Source organism: Mesoplodon bidens (assembly GCF_964165515.1).
Source record: "Mesoplodon bidens genome assembly, chromosome: 3".
Classification (NCBI taxonomy): domain Eukaryota; kingdom Metazoa; phylum Chordata; class Mammalia; order Artiodactyla; family Ziphiidae; genus Mesoplodon; species Mesoplodon bidens.
Window position 1 is genome coordinate 156,349,898 of NC_138178.1, and position 21,841 is coordinate 156,371,738.

At 37.1% G+C, this 21,841-nt stretch overlaps 1 protein-coding gene across 4 annotated transcripts in view; it reads right to left on the reverse strand.

The window, feature by feature from the left end:
* Positions 1-21,841, reverse strand: part of CEP128 (centrosomal protein 128) — a 423,783-nt gene that overhangs the window by 279,522 nt on the left and 122,420 nt on the right. For all 4 annotated transcript variants that reach the window (XM_081227258.1, XM_081227257.1, XM_081227259.1 and 1 more), the window contains one exon: positions 4,064-4,414. In XM_081227258.1, coding sequence (XP_081083384.1) covers positions 4,064-4,414 — 351 coding nt within the window. The remainder of the gene's footprint in view (positions 1-4,063; positions 4,415-21,841) is intronic.

Here is a 21,841-nt window from a genome sequence, read left to right on the forward strand (position 1 = left end):
TTTTCCTAGTACCACTCAAGAGCAGGAACAGAAAAAGTAGAGAGTTGGGTTGATTCCAGATTGAAGATCAGTAAAATGTGTGAGGTGGAAGCAAGAAATTGAAGATGCTGGTGAACATGTCGTCAGAGTAGCTTTTCATGAAGTCCAGTCTAACAGGAAAAAACCAATTCCAGGAAACAGCTGGTCAACCAAAGGAATGTGGAAAGATCAAAATCAGATGGTAATAGTTAAAAGAGGAAAAGGGAATAAAAGAAATGTGGACAGAGACTGAAATTTTAGAAAAGATCTGAACACAGAGAAATTACAGATGATGACAAATCTTAGCCATTGAAATTAGCTGCTGAGTGATTTGAAGATCACTATAAAATAGGAAATTAGTGAAGTATAAGGATACAGAGTTCAGTGGGTTGCTGACTTGAACTTGGAAATCACCAAAGATACTGGCAAGAATTACATGTAATGAAACAGGCTGAGGGAAAGCCAGGTGTGAAAATCCTTGGGAAATGTGGAGGCGAAATGGAGAAATAAGTAGCAGTCAGGAACAATGGGAAGGGAATGTTCTAACCAAACACTGCTTCCATAGAAGAAGAGCTGTAAGGGATGATTGATTATAAGAGGAGGATTGAAAATGGCTGGTGTGAAGCCAAAAGAATGATATGGCCTAAAACCATGGTGATTATAGGAACAGGAACCAATTCCTCAAAGGCCTGATGCCCAGTATATATAGTTTTTTGAATTAACTAAAAGGTAGACAAGAAACAGTTTTAAAGAAAAAAAGGTTATTTTTCTGCATGTGAGGGAACATGCAGAAAGACTACTGGATTATACTAACATATCAGTGCTCTAGCCTTTCTTAAATTGCATATAACAATTACACATTTAAAAAGTATGCACTTTACACTGATCCTTCTTACTTTTCAACTATTAAGAAATTCAAATTTTAAAAGACAGTATATATTACATATAGCTCTTTTATTTCCCTCAGCATGAAGGCAATACACAGAAGGAAAAGATGGCAATTTAAGATTCTTGAAGCCAAATCAAGCAAAAAGTTCAATACATGGGCAAGCCAATTATTCTGCCAATTCAACAAGAAAAACAAGACAAAACCAAACCAAACCTAGGGATCATTCCCATTATCCATGTTATAAAAAAGAACATGAATTTGGAAACATTCAGAAAAGTATACATTATGATCAAAACCCAAGTTCAGATTTTTTCCTTTATCATTTTCAAAGCACATATAAAAACCAATGACTTCAAAAAGCACTTTAAAAACGGCAAAAGTATCACAATTTATGATTAGATTATTTATATCAATAGAATTTTAGACCTTCCAATATGCATTCATCTACATATCTCTAAAGAATATCATGATTCCCTGATATAAACATCCATGTCATTGTCCTTTTCTTCCCCCAACATTTTTATTGGAGTATAATTTGCTCTACAACGGTGCCTTAGCTTCTGCTGTATAACAAAGTGAATCAGCCATACATATACACGTATCCCCATATCTCCTCCCTCTTGCGTCTCCCTCCCACTCTCCCTATCCCACCCCTCTAAGTGGTCACAAAACACCGAGCTAATCTCCCCGTGCTATGTAGCTGCTTCCCACGAGTCATCCATTCTACATTTGGTAGTGTATATATGTCCATGCCACTCTCTCACCTTGTCCCAGCCCACCCCTCCCCCTCTCCGTGTCCTCGAGTCCACTCTCCACATCTGTGTCTTTATTCCTGTTCTTTATTCCTGTTCTGCCCCTAGGTTCTTCAGAACCCCCCCCTTTTTTTTTTTTTTTTTTTTTTAGATTCCATATATATGGGTTAGCATACGGTATTTGGTTTTCTCTTAAGGAAAGTATACAACCTTACCTATCTGGGTTTTTTCTGCAATGATATGCTATTTGTTTGATATTCCATATTCTTCAGTAATGAAGAAGTTTTGTGATATGATATATATCTTATAATCTTACTAAGATTCCAAAATGTAAAAAGCAGGAAAAAATAAATAAGAGCAATTTTTAAGAGAATAAAAGCCTTTGGCCTTCTAATGAATTTTTAAGTGGCACATCTTAAAGCAGAAAATAAATTAAGCTGGAAAAAGAAAAATGGAAGTAGGCACAGAACTACTTTGAAAATCCAAAAATTGCATCTTCTGAGCATATAAAATGGCTCAACAAGGCTACTTATTAAACAATTAACTCATTCTTTAAACTATAATGTGTTTTATTTGTAAACCAGTATCATTTTTATTTTAACATACACTTCCAAATATACCCTGGAGTCATTTTTGGAAAATAATTAGTCCTACAAACCAAAAAAGGAGTAGGCTGTATTACTACTGCCCTAGGGTGGCTCTGTGATTTTATTAAAAATTAAATACTCTTTAGAGGCATTATTCAGTAAGATATTAAAAATATACTTTTTCCAAAGTTATTTACAATGTATTTCCACATCACAGACTTACTGGACACTTGAATTTGCAGTGAAATATCTGTTACCCTTTCTTCCTTGATTAACCGTTGCTCTAACTGCGACATGCTGCATTAATTTTTAAGGCTTTTAAAGTGGAAATTACAATGCCTGCTGTGATAATTGTAATACTACCCTAACTGTGGCAATCACTTTAAAACTACTTCTTTGCTTATCATTAGCAATGCTAAGTGATAAAAATAATTATATCAAGAGTATTCTGGGAAATGACTGTTTAACAATTTTTAATATTCTGAAAAGCTCAATCTAGATAACTCTCAGTACCATGGATTAGGATACTGTCTGATGGCGTGGACCCTTCTAAATTTCCTCTAATTAAGTAAAATCCCCAGATGGTTCTCAATCAATCAATCCCCCCAACCACTCTTCTCTCTAGCTACCTCCCTTATAGCCAGGCTCATTGAACCAGCTGCCAAACCAGGCTGACAACAGAATAATCAAGGTAGAGCAATTTCCTGGGATCAAATCAATTCAGATTCAAGCCTGAAAGGCTTAGAGCTGCTTTACCTTGGGGCAACTAGTCATCCAGTAAGTGTCAGATGGGTTAAAGTGAAAAGCACTCCATAATGAGCGTAAAGTGATCACTTCCTCCATCTTTTATATGTCCAAGAAATTCATATGTAAAAACGAAAGCATCTTTTCCATGACAGCTCATCTGTCATGAAATAAGCATCTGTCACTCTTAAGTGCTGACAATTGATTTTATAAATATAATTGCCCTACATTTTGCTTTCTTTTGAAAGAAAGTTGACTTATCCAAATGACTATTCTTCTGGAACATTCAGAGTTCTTGACAAGTGACAAATGACAAAGCAGAAGTGATAAACCAAGACTAACCATGGATAAAAATCAATTATGACTTTCCTGCTTATTACTTTAGAAACATCTAGGTTTAATTCAATGCAAAGATACAGTTGAGAATCAACATAGGAGCATAAAATCCAATTAAAGTAACTGATTATACAAGAGAAAAGATGATGTGAAATGCATACACAGATCAATGAAATGCTTTTTGTTGCTATCAAAGAGGCACAAAAGTCTTAAAGAGGTTTGAGATCTGATAATACCGCTCAGTGAGATTATCAATGTCACTCACTTAACTTATAGAAGCTGCCAGAAAATGCTCCAGTAGTAACGGCTGCATTTGAAACGCTTCTTTCTAACCAATACTTAAGTTGAAATATACAAATAGATGAGATTTTAAAATACATGCATTGAGGGAAAAGGCATGTGATATTAAGGAAGATTTTGTGATTCTCTTCCATTTGGATATTAAAGAATAATTTCAAATTAGGGAACTAAAAGCTATACTAGAGGAGGAGAGTGGATCTACTTTAAGTGTAAACTCTGAAAAGCCACAGAATGTTAAAAGATTACAAAGGCTTTAAAAAGGTTTTAAAAACTAAGTTACCTTTTACCTTGAAATAGTCTAGACATAAAGACTCTTCTATCAAGAACATCTTGATAGGTTAAATGCACAGCATAGCATTCAAGTGTTTGTTCAAAGGACATATGAATGAATGTTTGGTCACAGCAAAAATCAGTCCTCAGGAATCTGGCTTTTATACCTGATTATTCTTGTCTGTCAGTTGATCAAGAGTTTCAGATTGTTTCTCCAGTGCTCGCTCTAACTTCTTATGCTTAAGCTTCCACTGCCTAATGGACTCCTGAGCTTTCAGCTTCAGCACTTCTCTCCTCTCCTCTGCCTCTTGTCTCAGGGCCTCCGACTGCTGGAACTCAAGGAGGTACTGCTCGGCCTGCTTGGTTGCATCCTCAGCATGCTGAGTCAGCTTTGAGATCTGGAGGTCAGCGCGCTTATGTCTGGCGTCACATGTCTCAAAGTGATTCTGGATCTCCTTCAGTTCATCCAACATCTCTAGTTGCTGTTTCTCCCTGTTCTCCAATTCACATGTTAAATTCTAGGAAGAAAGCATTTGAGATATCAGGAACACGTTCTTGTCAAAATTAGATGCATAACATATCATCAAACAAGAATCACTAATGTCACTAAACTAGCAATCAATCTAGAAAATATGATCTTTTTCCATGTATTTTATGATCACATTAGTTGAGAATAATTTTTTATAAAAATATTTTCTGGGGCTTCCCTGGTGGCGCAGTGGTTGAGAGTCCGCCTGCCGATGCAGGGGACACGGGTTCGTGCCCCTATCCCGGAAGATCCCACATGCAGCGCAGCGGCTGGGCCCGCGAGCCATGCCGCGGAGCCTGTGTGTCCGGAGCCTGTGCTCCGCAACGGGAGAGGCCACGGCAGTGAGAGGCCCGCGTACAGCAAAAAAAAAAAAAAAAAAAAAAAAAAAATATTTTCTTTTTTAGACTACTTCATTATCCAAAAAGGAAAAATATGGTTTTTTCCAATTGACTATCACTAAAATAGAAGGTCTTGCTGACGAGAAAAACAATGTGCATTACTTTAGTAAGAACCTAGTGTTTTGTACAAGTGAAGAAACATCAATGTTTTAAAATTTGTCAGATATCAGAGCAATTATATGCAATCATACGTAACGCTTCACTTTTTGGCAGCACCTAAAATTTTGTTATAATAAAATAAAAATCTGTAACAAAAAATGAGCATTGATGATAGAAACATCAGTAATAGATAACACTGTATGTGAAAGTCCATTTAAAAGACTCTCAATAAAGTATTTATAGATAGGTTATTTCCAGCTAAATTAACATAATGTTATAAGTTGATGAACTTACCTCAAGCTTACATAAATCACTGCAGGATAGATTTTTAAATAAACTTAAATTTACGTGGAATACATACCTAATCAAGAAAAGAACCTAAACTCTTTTTTTTCTTTTTTAAGAACCTAAACTCTTAAAAGCTAGCTTCCCCAAACCAAAAGTGGTCAATAATACATTTGGAACTTACACTTAATCATCATGATTCATACATATTTTTAATCTGAGAAGAATGGGCAAAGCTGGATTGTTAACTTCAAAAGTGAGAGGACATTATATAACATTCTATACAAATAAAAGAATGAATATAATCATTAACATTAAGCCACTCTTGTAAAACTCTGGGAGTGACAAGTTCAAATACAAGTGCTTCCAATGTATCCCATAAGCTGTCCCTCCTGAGCCTTAGTTTCCAAATACCTGTGGTTACAACGGTGACATGAAAATGTCATGTGTCCAAGTAAGACTGGATTCAGAAGGCTAAGATGACGCTGCAAGCTGGACAAACAATAAACATCATCTACACTGTCCTGAAGCACCTACAAACAGAGACTGGAAACATTTAAAAACCTCCTATGACTCTAACAGCAAAATGTTCAGTTCCAGATTCATCATCCCTGAACTGTGGCTCAAATAAAGTTAAATTTCTCTCATGATTAAAGTCATGGTGTGACATTATGGCAATAACATAAAAATAATGCCTCGAAAACAAGAGGTTTGCATTTGCTCAGTTTGCTAAATTCAGTGCAGCCTGGAAGAGATGAGTCACTTCTTTATCCACCCAAACAAAATAGTAAATTGAGAACTGTGCACTTGTTTGTGTGGAAAATTCTAAAATGAGATCAGAAAACCCTAGTGATGGTGGTTTACCCCTTTGCCCTTATCTAAAAGTTTTACCACCATGCCAGAAATCAGCTTTATTAACAAGCAGTATTCAAGTGGTTTTCCAGATCAAGAAAGAGACACCATTTTTTTCCCCACAACAAAGACTTGGGAGAGTGGTTTCACTTGCTATGTGTTAGGCAGATAATTTACAGAAAGGTTAATAAGATCTGGCTACAACACCAAAGAAGATAATAATCTAACTGCGGAGATATTCAGACTATCAGCTAAATTACAAGAGTGGATAGTACAAGGTGATGACGGACAGCTACTTGGACAGGTCTATATTCTACAGCGTGGCTGGGGAGGGTCTCTCTTAGGAGGTGACATATGAGCTGAGATCTAAATGAGAAGGAGCTGGCAATAATAACAACAACTACTACTAAAGTTTATTAAGCAGTTAAGTTGTGCAAGGGATAGTGCAAATGTTTTCTATGAATTACCTCATTCAATGCCACCACAAAACTAAAGTAAGGCACTCTTACTATCTTGGTTTTACTGAAAGGTAACCAACACTTGGAGCTTGCCCAAGTTCACATACTTAACAAGTGAGGGCACAGGATTCAGACCCAGGTAGTCTGACTCCAGAGCCCATGTTTTCAACTCTTTACTAAGCTTTCAGATTCCCAGGGGACCCTAACTCCATGCCTCTTCAGTCACCCACTCCCATAGTCCTATCCTTTTTTTCAGAACTGTCACCTTTGAATCAAAAGGTATGTCCAACCCCACCCCTCCCCATTATCTCCCCCTCAGGCTTCTGGCTTTATCTACCAATCTTCCCAGTTCCCTTTTCTTCTCCTTTTCTTCTGATACATCTGTTCCTCATTGTCAAGAGGACGACAATTCCCTTGATATTCCTTTTGCTGATTTTAAATTCCAGGCTCTTTAACCTAATTTTCTTAATTTCACTTTAGCCACTCCCTTGCTCACATCTCAAACTCCTTTTAAAAACCGTTCATCTACTGAACTTGAACAGCAAAACCACCAACTCTGGAGGAACTACAAAAATCTCCTATTTCCTGTATCAGGTTACTCAGTCCTCCAAGGAAAATCACACGTGAGTATCAGTTGATGTGATGGGACACTGAAAGCCATCCTCAGTGCCCAGAAATTCTTCTGCAGGCCCCCACCCAGTCCACTGTACTATCTCAGAAACTAACAGCTTTTTACTCACTGTAGGATATAACATAGCTCCCCCGTGAGAAATAAAATTGAGGCTATTAGGCAGGACACCCCCCAAATTTCCTACATATACCATCCTGAATCTTACCAATGGTTAGTCTCTCCTCCTCTCTAGGCTCTGAGGAAAAGGGATCTTTTAGAGAAACTAGCCTACCTTTGCTATTTCCTTGCACATCCATCAAGGGATTCACTATACCAATTATGTCCTCTCCTTCATGTACTGAAGCTCTCTTTCCCTACTGGATCATTCTTCTCTATTTCTCTCACCTCAAAAAAAACATAGTAATGGGGCTTCTCTGGTGGCGCAGTGGTTGAGAGTCTGCCTGCCGATGTAGGGGACACGGGTTCATGCCCCGGTCCGGGAAGATCCCACATGCCGCGGAGCGGCTGGGCCCATGAGCCATGGCCGCTGAGCCTGCACATCCGGAGACTGTGCTCCGCAACAGGAGAGCCCACAACAGTGAGGGGCCCGCATACCGCAAAAAAAAAAAAAAAAAAGTAATTTTTTTTAAACGAAACAAAACAAAAAAACCTTTATCAATCTGACATGATCCTCTAACCAGCACCCTGTACTCTTCCCTTCCTGTGAAACTCCTACAAAGAGCAATCTACACTTGATGCCCCACAATCTTATTTCCAATTCACCTCTCGATTCACTGGTACTGGTTTCCATCACGATACAGAATTAAATAACTCTCATCAAGATCCCCAAAGATAACCTACAGCCAAATACAATGGACTCTACAAATCTTTCCTAATATCCTTGTTGAATGTGGCACTGCCAATTACTTCTTCTCATTCCTAATCTCTCTTCTTCCCTGACTTTCATAATATACTCTTCACTAGTTCTCTGTTTTCTTCCTGTTTTTTCATAGTCTCCTTCCCTGGGTCTCTTCAAATATTTGGCTTTTAAATAGAGATAACTGTATAGGGTTCTAGTATTAAGCATCATTCCATCTAGACAATGCCTTTGGTGGTAAGTATATAGGTAAACAGAGATATAAGTGATTCCTAAGTCAGAGCCAGACTGATCTTCTCAACTCCAAACCTTTAAATATCTAATTACATAATGACTTTCTACACTTGGTAATCCCATGGGCATCTTAATTTCAGCACGTCAAAAAAGTGAATTTATTGGATGCCCAACTCCTAACAAAAAATATAGTCTTTTTAAAATAGCAGTAAAGGCTCTCTGCTGAGGAAGGATAAAAATGGAGGTGGACTTGTATATTTAAATACAGTGAGAAAGTTGGAAATAACTGCTGTAGGAAAAGAGAAAATCAACAAGAGATAAATGTTTAAAAGCTGACAAACATAAATGAGGTTACAGTTAGACAGTCTCAAATTTCTAATGGACCCAAGAGTATATAAAATTTTTCGAATTTCTCCAGCATTTCTTTTGAATCCAGAAGTAAAATAAGTTCAGCATTACTTATCCTTCTGTAATTACAGAGCACAAGAATAGGCACAGGATTAATATATGCAAGCCCAGAGCTTAACAACATAATAGGAAGATCCTATTCAGTCACTGTTTTCAGATTCTCTTTAATCCATCTTCCTCAAAAAACCAATCAGAATAATCTCATTGTAATAAACATTTCTCCCCCATCAATCAAAAGATTATACTATAGAACCCTCATAACAATTCCTCCAATAAATACACACACTCATACATACATACACACACATTACACACATATACACAGAGAGAGCACATGAAGCATACAAACACATCATTAATGCATGGATAAATGCTTTCAAGGTAGGCACGTATAGTAAATATTAGTCTCCTCCTATGTACTACATGAAACGTTAAATGGAAGGCAATTTTCTTATTTATTCCATTATGATGATTTTCAATGCCAACATTACTGTCATACATTCCTAGAAGCATCTTCTACCCTGAAGAACTTTTTATATTTAAATTGTGAGAAATTATCTCAGCTACTAGAGCTGGTTAAATTTCATATTACTTAATTAAGCCCATTATTTATTTCTCACTATGTAAGTAACCATCAAAGATAAGAACAATCCAAAAACACAGAAACACACTTTTTACCAAGAATTCCTTCCAGTTGGAGGGGAGGAAAAAGCTTTAGAATCCTAAAGGGAACCATTTTAGTTTCTGTGGCTGGGCCTGAGAATTAAACTAACATAAGACAGATTAACAGGAGAAAAGAACATGAATTTTATTTAATACTTTTATGTATACATAGGAGCCTTCACAGGAAAAAGGAAGATGCAAAGAAGTGCTTGGGACTGAGAGCTTATATACCTTTCTAACAAAGAATTCATGGAGAGATGACAAGACAAAGGAAAAGGGATTTAATAGTGGGAAAGTGACTAGGAAATATATGGGGGAATTAAAGATAAGGGTTATTTTAGGTTTGTTTGTACAGATCCATTTTGGCATCAACTCCCAGTCTTCAATGATGACAATGTTCTCCGCTTCCTGGTACAGGGAGGGCACCTTCCTCATGGGAAATACTGACATGCTTTTAGGTAGGAACAGGAGGTCAGAGAGCCCTTCCTGCATCTACTGGTTCTCAAGTGCCCTTGGCTGAAAATACTCAATATGCCAAAGTGGCATATTTTCAGGTGGCATGTTTTGATTCCCTTCACAGTACATTACTAAAAGATTTATAAAAGCTCCAACTTACTAAAACTTCATACATTTAAACGGATTTCTTTTCTCTTTCCTTCTTCAGGTGGGAAAATATATTAATGGGTAGTTGTGTTGAGGGTCTCAGGTTTGGTGATAGCTAGAAGGATTCACAGAACTAGAAGCATATTGAAGCATATAGTTGTACTTATGGTAAGATTTATTAGAGTGAAAAAATACAAGGCAAAATCAGCAAAGGGTAAAGGACATGCAGTGAAGACCAATGCAAACCAGGTACAAGCTTCCAAGAGTCTTCTCCCTCCCAGTGGAAACACACAAGACATGCTCAATTCTTCCAGCAGTGAATTCTGACAACACGTGTGAAGTGTTGTCTACCAGGGAAGCTCATCAGAGACTCAGTGCCCATAGTTTTAATTAGGGGCTAGTCACTTAGGCACTGTCTGCCTAGTATGTACCAAAATTCCAGACTCCCAGAAGGAAAGCAGGTGTTCAGCATAAACCACATTTTGTTTGTACAAAAGGTCCAGTCACAGTAGCTACCCTTATCATTTAGGGAAGGTTTCATATCAGTGTAGAGAAATGATTATTACTCAAGTTCCTAGATGACAGACAAGGGCCTACCTTGCAAGCAGGCCCTCCTGAGGAACGCTGTCTCGGGCCTATTAAGTTAACTCTTCTCTTCCCAGCAGTAAAATGGCCAAAGAACAGAAAGGAAAAAAGATAATAACGCCCTAAACAAGTTCTTAATTAAAAAACAATTAACTATAAATAATACCTGTAAAACAATGCATTTAGAAGTTGATAGAAAAGAACCCTCTCCCTTTAAAATTGGTTGGCTTTGGCTGCCATTGGCTCCCTTTTTAATAGCTGCAGTGGTTGTACTCAAATTCTAAGAAAATTACAGATGGCCTACTCATATGAATAAGGCATTAAAACACAAATAGGAAAAAAAAAAAGAGAGAGAGAGATATTCTATTAAAAAAAATGTGGATAGGACCCACCATAAATTCTAGTGTTAACAGATCACACATCTAAGATCATAATTTTACATATTTTGATTACAAGGGATATTTATCAAGTTGAAATTACAAAAGTGGAAAAATTGGATAAGGTAGGAGAATAATGGAGCAAGTTTACAGAATACAGAAATCAGCTCTGTCTAGCATATAAAAATCTTTCCACCCACCTTCTTCCCATTTCTCATATTCATGAAGAAGAATTGCTAAGTCTACATTTAAAACATTTTCCATGAGGAATTAATTAAAGGACAAAAAGTAGACTATGGTGTAAGTGGCAACAATGATTATTTGTTCAACGATGTAACTAAAATACAACAAAATACAATTTCTCCTCTACTCTTAATTGACAGTCAACACACACAAAAGATTAGCCACCTTAATGAACATTTAACAGTGAAAACCTGGGGCTTCCCTGGTGGCGCAGTGGTTGAGAGTCCGCCTGCCAATGCAGGGGACAAGGGTTTGTGCCCCGGTCCGGGAAGATCCCACATGCCGCGGAGCGGCTGGGCCCGTGAGCCACAACTACTGAGCCTGTGCGTCTGGAGCCTTGCTCTGCAACAAGAGAGGCCGCGATAGTGAGAGGCCCGCACACCGCGATGAAGAGTGGCCCCCGCTCGCCACAACTAGAGAAAGCCCTCGCGCAGAAACGAAGACCCAACACAGGCAAAAATAAATAAATAAATTAATTAAAAAAAAAAAAAAAAAGTGAAAACCTGAAAGAAGATGTGGCACATATATACAATGGAATTTTACTCAGCCATAAAAAGAAACAAAATTGAGTTATCTGTAGTAAGGTAGATGTTATACAGAGTGAAGTCAGAAAGAGAAAAACAAATACCATATGCTAACACATATATATGGAATCTGAAAAAAAAAATGTCATGAAGAACCTAGGGGCAGGATGGGAATAAAGATGCAGATCTACTAGAGAATGGACTTGAGGACACGGGGAGGGGGAAGGGTAAGCTGGGACAAAGTGAGAGAGTGGCATGGACATATATACACTACCAAATGTAAAATAGCTAGTGGGAAGCTGCTGCACAGCACAGGGAGATTAGCTCAGGGCTTTGTGACCACCTAGAGGGGTGGGATAGGGAGGGTGGGAGGGAGGGAGACGCAAGAGGGAAGAGATATGGGGATATATGTATAGCTGATTCATTTCGTTATAAAGCAGAAATGAATACACCATTGTAAGGCAATTATACTCCAATAAAGATATTAAAAAAATAAAATAAAATAAAAGTGAAAACCTGACCCCCAATAAGCCAGGGTACAGTGAATGGCATTTATTTTAAATAAACATTTCCGTATACAGTATTATGTACTTCATGTGGAAACTTGTAATGGTAATGAGAAAACAGCTAGACTTAAAAGACGCAAAAGTAACACCTATAGGGAGATGGTGGCATACCATGGAAAGAGCATGGCTTGAGTTCAAATCCCAGCTCTGCCAGTCTACGACCTTAGAAGAACTGCTTACTATCTGTGAACCAAAGTAACAAGTGAATTTATAAAATGGACTCAGTAGCATTTACACCACAGAAGAATGCTGACCTACAGGAGATCACTTAGATAAAACAGCTGGAAGAGTGACTGGCACATTTCAGGAACTCAACAATGATAGCTTGTTATAACTAACTAGAAACAATGTTAGAATTAAAGAAGCAATCCAATGCCTACATTTTAGAGATAAGGAAACTGAAGGCAGCAGAAGATAAAGTGATCAATCAAGATAAGGGAGATAGTTTTCAGCCACTGGTCCCTAATATTCAAACCAGTATTGATCCCACATCACTATATTACTGGCTTGGATACTAGCCAACCTTTTCAAAAATTAAATAAGTTGCCATGTTCCTTCCTGAGAGAGAAGGAAATCCTGAATAGGAATTATACTATCTCTGATGCATAGAAGTTTCTAGAACTTTTTCTGAAACAGAGAGAAAAACCACAGGATAAGGTTGACTTGGGTTAAAACAAAACCAGAAAAGTACTGTATGAGAAATACTGATTGGGGCAAATATGACTAAGCAGGAGGGAAGCAATATCAATGGTAACTACTAGAAACAGGATTTAAGTGTTTAAATTTAATAGAAACTATTCTGATCAGCAAGACCTCATAAAGAAGGAGACAAAATAAGGACACAATGGGCAAACTAAAGTGTAAAGAAGAGAAAAGACTGGGTAACTGATGGAAAGGAGATGAGCATCCATGACCAATGATAGCAATGCAGAGTGGGCGAGCCATCTGAGGCTGCTCATGAAGAGTAAGAGCTCAAGAGGGTTAAAAAAGACTGGAAGAGGGCTTCCCTGGTGGCACAGTGGTTGAGAGTCTGCCTGCCGATGCAGGGGACACAGGTTCGTACCCCGGTCCGGGAAGATCCCACATGCAACGGAGCGGCTGGGCCCGTGAGCCATGGCCGCTGAGCCTGCGCGTCCGGAGCCTGTGCTCCGCAACAGGAGAGGCCACAGCAGTGAGAGGCCCGCGTACCTCAAAAAAAAAAAAAAAAAAAAAAAAAAAAAGACTGGAAGATAAGTTGAGAAATCAGGTTGCGGGGATACCAAAATCCAGTTTAAGCTTTCAACAGTTTTTGAGCAAGGGTGTAACATGATCAGACACGTGCTTGAGAAAGATTAATCACCAAAGGACATTATCCTAACACTAGGATAGTAAAATATTATAGCAACATTAAAAATAATTGAAGATCATCCTTTTAAAGCAGGAAAGGACTTTGAGAATGAATTCTTCTCTCATCTAAGTTCAATTTCAGCAATCAGATTCGATGGAGCTGGTTTACAACAGACAAGAAGGAACAGTGGCATTTAAGAGACAAGAAGAAAAAAAAAAAAAACTATTGACACTTGTCAGTCTTCCTAAAGAAAATACAGATATATTTCCATTCAGTCCAATAAACACTTACTGCATTCAGCAGCAACCAAGCTGCCAAGACACAAAGCTGAATAAGACAGTAAGGTTCTATGTTCTACTCCTCTGGAGAACCATACAGCCTAGTTGGAGAAACAGACATGTAAGTTATTTTGAATAAATGTGATAAATATAAGCAATTCTTTCTTCTTTATTTCAAATTTTGCCTCTTCCCCATTTATGCTACCAAATCTATACTTATGTTTTATTCTTCAATGTCTTTATCTGATTATGTAATGTTTTCTAATAATTATTTGTCCAAAGAAAAGAGCCCCGAACAACATTAGGGAGTGACAAAGGGAACAAAAAGAAGATAATTCAATGGTTGCTGCTGAAAGTAATAAACAGAGAGTGAGAAGGAGAGGGAAGGATGGGGAAGAGAGAGACAGAAACAGAGATAGAGAGACAAAGAACGCTCATGCCAGCCAATCCCAGAACTCAAAACAACCAACAGCACTAAGGCAAGAGCACACCTAGCACTCCTGCCCTGTTTCCCTCTGATGCCTTCTTTCAAGATGGACATGCCGTTAACACTGGTGTTGGTAGGGGAAACGGGATTGAAAGGAGTATGGGGAAGAGAAAAAAGATTAACAAGAAAATCTGATCAATAAGACACCTTTCCCAAATATTCACAAATATAGCCTTCTGTAAGAATTCAAATTTGATTCTGTAGTGTTTGGAAAAAATATCAAAATAGGGGCAAGCCAAATGGAAATACAACCATTTGTAAAGACTCTATTTACTAATGAAAAATACAATAGTTGTACCTATACATACACACTTTTTAGTGTGCTAAACACACGCACTGTAAAATTATGTGGTGTTTGTATTATACTCATTTTACCAAAAATAAATAATATTTTAAATTTTTAATTATTATAGAGATTAAGAATTTTTACATCTTTGCATCAATGACAACTTCATTTTAAGCATAAAATATTTTGGTTTAAAAACCCTTGGTTGCAAACGCAACTCTTAATTACAATATTTACCACTTAAAAACACACAAACCACAATAGAATAATCTGTTTTACAATACAGTTTCTAGAAACCCAATAGAATAAAAGTAGTAACTGTTTGAATCTATCAAAGTGATACACTGAAACAAAAATGATGTTTAAAGCATAAAGCTCAGTTCATTACAAGGAAAAAAAAACAGTGACATTAAAGCTAATAAATAGCAAGCCTCAAGTAGAATACCATTTGAAATAGAATTCAGTTAATCATCTTTAACACTATGTGAACAATGTATTTGTTCACTAATTCCAGCCCAAAATATGACTTCCTTAAAGCAGGGACAAGATGAAAATGCTGACTGAAGAAAATAGTAACATTATATCCAAAACGAGATGCAAAGAGTCCAGTGAGGAAGATGATTAACTCAAGTAACAGGAAAAAATATTAAAATTTTATATTTTTTCTTTTTATTGAAATTAAACTCTTTTCCAGCACGTTGGAACATTTTTGTTTTCATGTGACCAGTTAATTGCATTCATAGATGATTTAGTTTCAACTAATGGACAGGAAGCTTTAAAAAAAAACTGTAAAGAAACTACAGGTTGAATATAACATTACTAATGCATGGATATGTGTTTGTAAATGTGATATTAGGTCTAACATGAATTCAACCTGTGTTTGCTGAGTACCACAAGGTTAGGCTCAAAAGCTATGAAAAAGATAAGGCAAGGTCATGTTTCTCAACAGAAAGAAAAACCTGATTACTGCACTGTTGTGTATGACCTAATAGTAGTCAGCCTCTAGCCCCACTTCCTAATATACTCTCCTATTCCACGGAGGCTACAAAACCAAATGCTCAGCACTCCCTAGAGCTAGGTTCCAGGGGCAAATCAGATGCAATGCAGAGAGATTTAGAATGTGGAAGAGAGGCAGGGACCATATACTTGCTAATTTGGCTCTTCACTTCTTGCCAGCAAGGTCATAAAAGATAAAATTTATTCTGTTCTGTAGTGAATCTCCCCCTTCGTGCTATCCATCCTTTCTTGGAAACCTAGGCAGGGCCACATCTGCCAACATTATAAACAACTACTGTATAAAATACCTAAAGTAGATCTATTTCTCACACTAAACCCTAACTGATATTATAAAGTTTTGCCTTTACTGAGTAAATAAAAGAACTAAGAGATTTAATAGGATTTCACCAGAAATTCTCAGATTCTCAATTAAGCAATGCCCCAATCACCTCTACTGGGAAATTAACTTGACATATTCTTACATGTCTTGATGAACTCATTCATTTCAGCATAATTCAGGTGTTTTATGAACAGATACCGAGACTACAACTAATCAATTTTCCACAGTAGGAAGAACTAAGGCAAGTCTCTTTTAATAAAAGAACTCAAATCAATCAAAACAAGTGTGGTAGCACCAAAATATACTTACATGCAGTTAAAATAGGCCACCACTCATTGGGATCATACTATTTAAAACTTTTTTTTTAAGTCATGATTGGCTGAAAGTAGAATATAATTAAAATCTATGAGTTAATTATTTTAACTCAAGCAAAACACGTATTAATAATCTTTAAAAACTGTTTCAAACCCTTAATGAGTGAGGGATCAGCCACATAAAACATCAGGGGTCATTATGATAACCATGTCACAAATATTCTTCCTTTAAAAACGTAACCTTCTGCCTTTTCTATCATACTAATTTTGACCACATATACTATTATCATTTTCTTTTCACCCAATGAAGCAGAGACACACAAAGGATATTACTTCCAAATAATAGGTTCTTCAGTCTTTCTCAGTGATTAAAAATAATTATTTCTCCACAAGTCCTATGAGAACATATCTGCTTCATACAATTACAGTTTCCTTGTACTTTTTAATGAAACATGATACTAAGCTTAAGCAAAGTACACAAAATAATGTTCAATTAATTAAATACATTCATCTCTTTGTGAAGAAATAAAATATTAACTTCTGCTTCATTAGCAGTGATGTTCACTACACAGAACATTTTAAATACACATTTCTTCAGAGCATTTAACTTAAAACACAGGGAGACATATAATTATCATCTAAGGCCCCAGCAACACAATAGGGGAATTCTGACCCTGGCACACATATCTCAAAGTACATTTGCGTTTTCTTAATTTTTCTCACACTCTATAGACTGATAATTTTAACTCTGCAACTCTGATTTTTAACTAAGGTAGGCACTTTGGGAAAAGAAAATTTGAATACAGATAGGATAAAACTGTTCTGCTTTAAGCAGATTGGTATTTGGGACAACCCTTGTTGGGAGGTGGAAAAACCTGTGGTTACACACTTGCTATGAAATGCAACATCCCAAAGCAGGTATCGGAGAAAGATGTTTACCTGTGATTTTCCAGTGTTGATGTGGCAGCTGAGAGGATGAAGATAAATTACATAGTTCAACTAAAGAAATATTATTCCTAATTACATGACATATCATGAAGAGGAGAAACTAAGTGTAACATAGCACAATATTATTGCTCTACATCATAGAGCATTACGATTTATTTGAAACAGATCAGACACATTATCTTATACGATACAATAACCTTGTGCAATTGGGAGAAACCAATTTTTCTATTTTAGACAGGAAGAGAAAAGAGAAGCTAAGGAAAGCTAAATGAGATAAAAGAGGCCTATTTTCTTTTATTAAAGTAAATAGTGTTCTGAACAAAACTAATGATCCCTTGAGATACCACCTCACATCCATTCAGGTGGCTACTACTTAAAAAAAAAAAAAAAAAAACAGAAAACAAGTGGTGGAGAAGTTGGATGCCTGTGCACTGTTGATGGGAAAATAAAATGGTACAGCTGCTCTAGTAAATAGTATGGTGGTTCCTCAAAAGATTAAACACAGAATTACCATATGATCCAACAATTCCTCTTCTGGGTATGTACCCCAAAGAACTGGAAGCAGGTCTTGAAGAGATGTTTGGATACCCATGTTCAAAGCAGCGTTATTTACAATAACTAAAATGTGGAAGCAACCCAACTATTCATCAACTGATGCATGGATAAGCTATATATATATATATATATATATATATATATATATATACACACACACAATAAATATTATTCAACCTTAAAAAGGGAGGAAATTCTGCAATATGCTACAACATGGATGGATGAACCTTGAGGATATGACGATATTACGCTGAGTGAACTAGCCAATCGCAAAAAGACAAATATCATATGACTCCGCTTACATGAGGTATTGATACTTAGAGTAGTCAAAATCATAGACAGAAAGTATAGTGGTCATTGCCAGATGCGGGGGGGGCGGGGAGAATGGGAGGTTACTGTTTTAATATGTGTAGAGTTTCAGTGGGGATGGGATGGATGATGTGACAGCTGCACAACAGTCTGAAAGTATTTAGTACCACTGAGCGGTTCACTGAAAAATGGTTAAGAAGTTAAGTTTTACGTTATGTGTACTTTACCACAAAAAAGGAAAAATAAAAATAATCCCTTTTTTAACTATGGTAGACATAGAAGGGGATGGCTTTGAGAAATGCTTCTATAATCAGCCCCTCAATAAAGTCAAAGAATATGATCCTCCCCACACACAGCCAGACCACATTCAGACAATCAAAGTAAAATCAGTGTGCTTTCTATACCAATGAGAATTCAAGATATGGCTCCTAAGCCAATTTCATACCATCTAATCCCATTGCCACTTGTTAATTCCACTGATATTTAAAGTTCAGTAAAATTAAAAATTCAGTCACACTGACCTCATTTCAAGTGCTCAATAGGTACATCTGGCTAACTTGTGTGGACAGTGCAGATACAAAACATCTCTATCACTGCTGGAGGGCTACTGGACCCTGCTAACCTAGAGCAACCACTTGATGTTTTTTCTAATTTTTCTTATCCTTTATATCTACAGGTAGAGCCCTTGTTTCTAATGTTGATCATGTACATTCTCTTTTCTAAGTTTAAAACAAATTGCATAAATTTTACTTAAGAGTGAAAAAAAATTTTTGTTCTCAATAAAAATAAATACTTAGGACAATATGTTTTGTGGGAGTAATGTGACTAAAAATGATTCACTGGGTTCTTTTGTTTCTTTTTGGTTTAGCTTTAAAGCTCTGGTCAAAGTTCATTTTATTTTGACATTTGATTTTGTGTCTTAACTGAAATATATCACTTCTTAATGTTAGTAATTTATCTATATAGCCTGTTGGATTTTTAAAATATCAATTGGAAATAAAGACAGCATAATTAATTCCTTTCCAAAGAGATACCTTTCTTTTTCCTTTCATTATTGCCTGGACCAGGAATCCCAATATGTTATTGAATAAGAGGGAAGTGCTTGCCTCATTTACAACCAATAATTCACTGTTAAGCATGGTGTTTGCTATAGGTTTTCAGTAGGTACTCTTCAGTATCAAGAAGTTTCCCTCTCTTCCTTTTAACTAAGAGTTTCCCTAATTAATAGATGTTGAATTTTCATAAATGCTTTATCTGCTGAGGTAATAATGGTTTTTTTCTCTTATGCTGGTTACTCTACAAATGTTATTTAAATCAACCAGGCACTACTGGAATAAACCAAATATACACAAATGATATATAAAGATGACACAAGTCCTAAGTTGGATATATGTACTGTAAATATTTCCTCCCAATGTGGCTTGTTTTTTTCATTTTCCTAATGGTACCAAGCATAAAGCAGAAATTTTTAACTCTGTCAAAATCAAATTTATATATTTTTCATTTATGATTCATGCTTTTGGTGTCCTAGTAAGAAATCTTTGTTTATCCGACGCTGTGAATGCTTTCATTTTCTTCCCCTGTATTAGTTATTTATCCATTACGCTTCTTTTAGTGGTTACCCTAGAGATTTCTATATGCATCCTTGACTTATTAACATTTAGATTCGTAATTTTACAACTTTCTTCACCTTAGAACCAAGGACTTTAAAAACACTTCAACTTAATGTACAATTCCCAAATTAAGCACTATTATTGATGTAATTTTAATTTTCTAAATAATTTAAATAAGATATTATTACAACTGGTTTTAAGTCAATATTCATTTAGACTTTTCCCAAATTTTTACCCCATGTATTGGTCTTCATTCCCTGCTACATTTTTCTTCTTTCCTCTTCAAAAAATTACTTTTACCATATCAATTCTGCTAAAATTGAATTCATCAGTTTTTGCTGTCTAGAAATATCTTTACTTCATCTTCACTTTTGAAGAATATTTTCACTGGGTATGGATCTAGATTGGCAATTATTTTACTTCAGTACTTTGAAGACATCTTCCTATTCTTCTGGTTTCCATTTTGATCATTTATGGTAATATATCTTCTTTCCCCTCTAGCTGCATTTGAGGTTTTCTCTTTCTCTTTGGTTTTAGTAATTTTACTATGACATGTTTAGTTGTGATTTTCATTGTATCTGTCCTACTTGGGATTCTTAGGACTTCTTAATTATGGGAACTGATGTCTTTTCTCTTCAAATATTGCTTCTGCCTCTCTCTTCTGCTTTTAAGATTCCAATTATATATACACTAGAACTTCATAACTTTTCATTATGTCCCACATATCTGTTATAAATGTTTCCATATTTTCCATCATTTGTCTCTCTGTGACTCAGAGTGGATACTTTTTTCCTAATTGCTATACTATTTCTCCCAAGGAGGAACTTCCCAAATGGCAATGTAAGGAGGTTAGCAGACCTTATTCCCAGCAAAACAACCAGTTAACTGGTAAAAATTATTTTAAAAAGTAAAAACCATTTAAAACATCTGGAAATTGTCCTAAGGGCATAGAGCAAATAAAGAAATATTTATTTAAGAAAATCTATTAAGTCTTGGTAAGATTAATGAGAGGCTGTGGCATCTCAGTCACAATCTATTCCAATGTACGCTTCCCTAGCTCAGTGTGAATGAAGCAACACTCCAGGCAAGTATAGCCCAAGAAGACAGGGCTTCCCCTATGCCCAGCTCCCAGTCTAGGGCTACAAATTCACCCATAGAGGGGAAGGCCCCCAGATCAGAATTGCAGAAGCTCTATCCCAAGAAGGCACAGCCAAAGGACAAGTCTCCTTTCCCCCAACCAACCCCCACTTGTAGGGCAAAAGGCACAGTACATCTATATTGCCCCTGCCCAAGTTCACTCAATACAGTGAAGGGTCCATAACAGAAGGGGCAAATTGCAAAGATCAGAGACTACCATCCCTACCCAACACCACTTGAAGAGCTGGAGTATCACTCCAGAGGAAAACAAATTATAGTCCCTGAATTCAGCTCCAATGCAGTGATGCAGAGGTTCTGCTGAGAAGGAGAGAGGTCATATGAACAGAAAGCTCAACGGCTCTGCTGTTATTTGTAACAGAGCATAAGAAAATTCATTTCTGGGCTTCCCTGGTGGCGCAGTGGTTGAGAGTCCGCCTGCCAATGCAGGGGACGCGGGTTCATGCCCCGGTCCGAGAAGATCCCACATGCCACGGAGCAGCTGGGCCCGTGAGCCATAGCCGCTGAGCCTGCGCGTCCAGAGCCTGTGCTCCACAACGGGAGAGGCCACAGCAGTGAGAGGCCCGCATACCAAAAAAAAAAAGAAAAAAGAAAATTCATTTCTAAGGATGATGTCAAAAACAATGGCGGGGCTTCCCTGGTGGCGCAGTGGTTGAGAGTCCGCCTGCCAATGCAGGGGACGCAGGTTCGTGCCCCGGTTTGGGAAGATGCCACATGCCGCGGAGTGGCTGGGCCCTTGAGCCATGGCCGCTGAGCCTGTGCGTCCCGAGCCTGTGCTCTGCAACGGGAGAGACCACAACAGAGGCCCGCGTACAGCAAAACAAACAAACAAACAAACAATGGCGACCTTGGGTGTGAGCAGTTAAGAGGCTGGTGGTTTCCATATCATTAGTAGGAACAAGTGAAACAACAGTTCAGATAGAAGTTTAATAGAGAGAATCAAGTAAAGGATAGCTAAGGAGAGCTCTCGGGATCAGAGAATGCCCCAAAGACTGGAAACACCCTAGCCTTGCAAAGAGGCCCAAC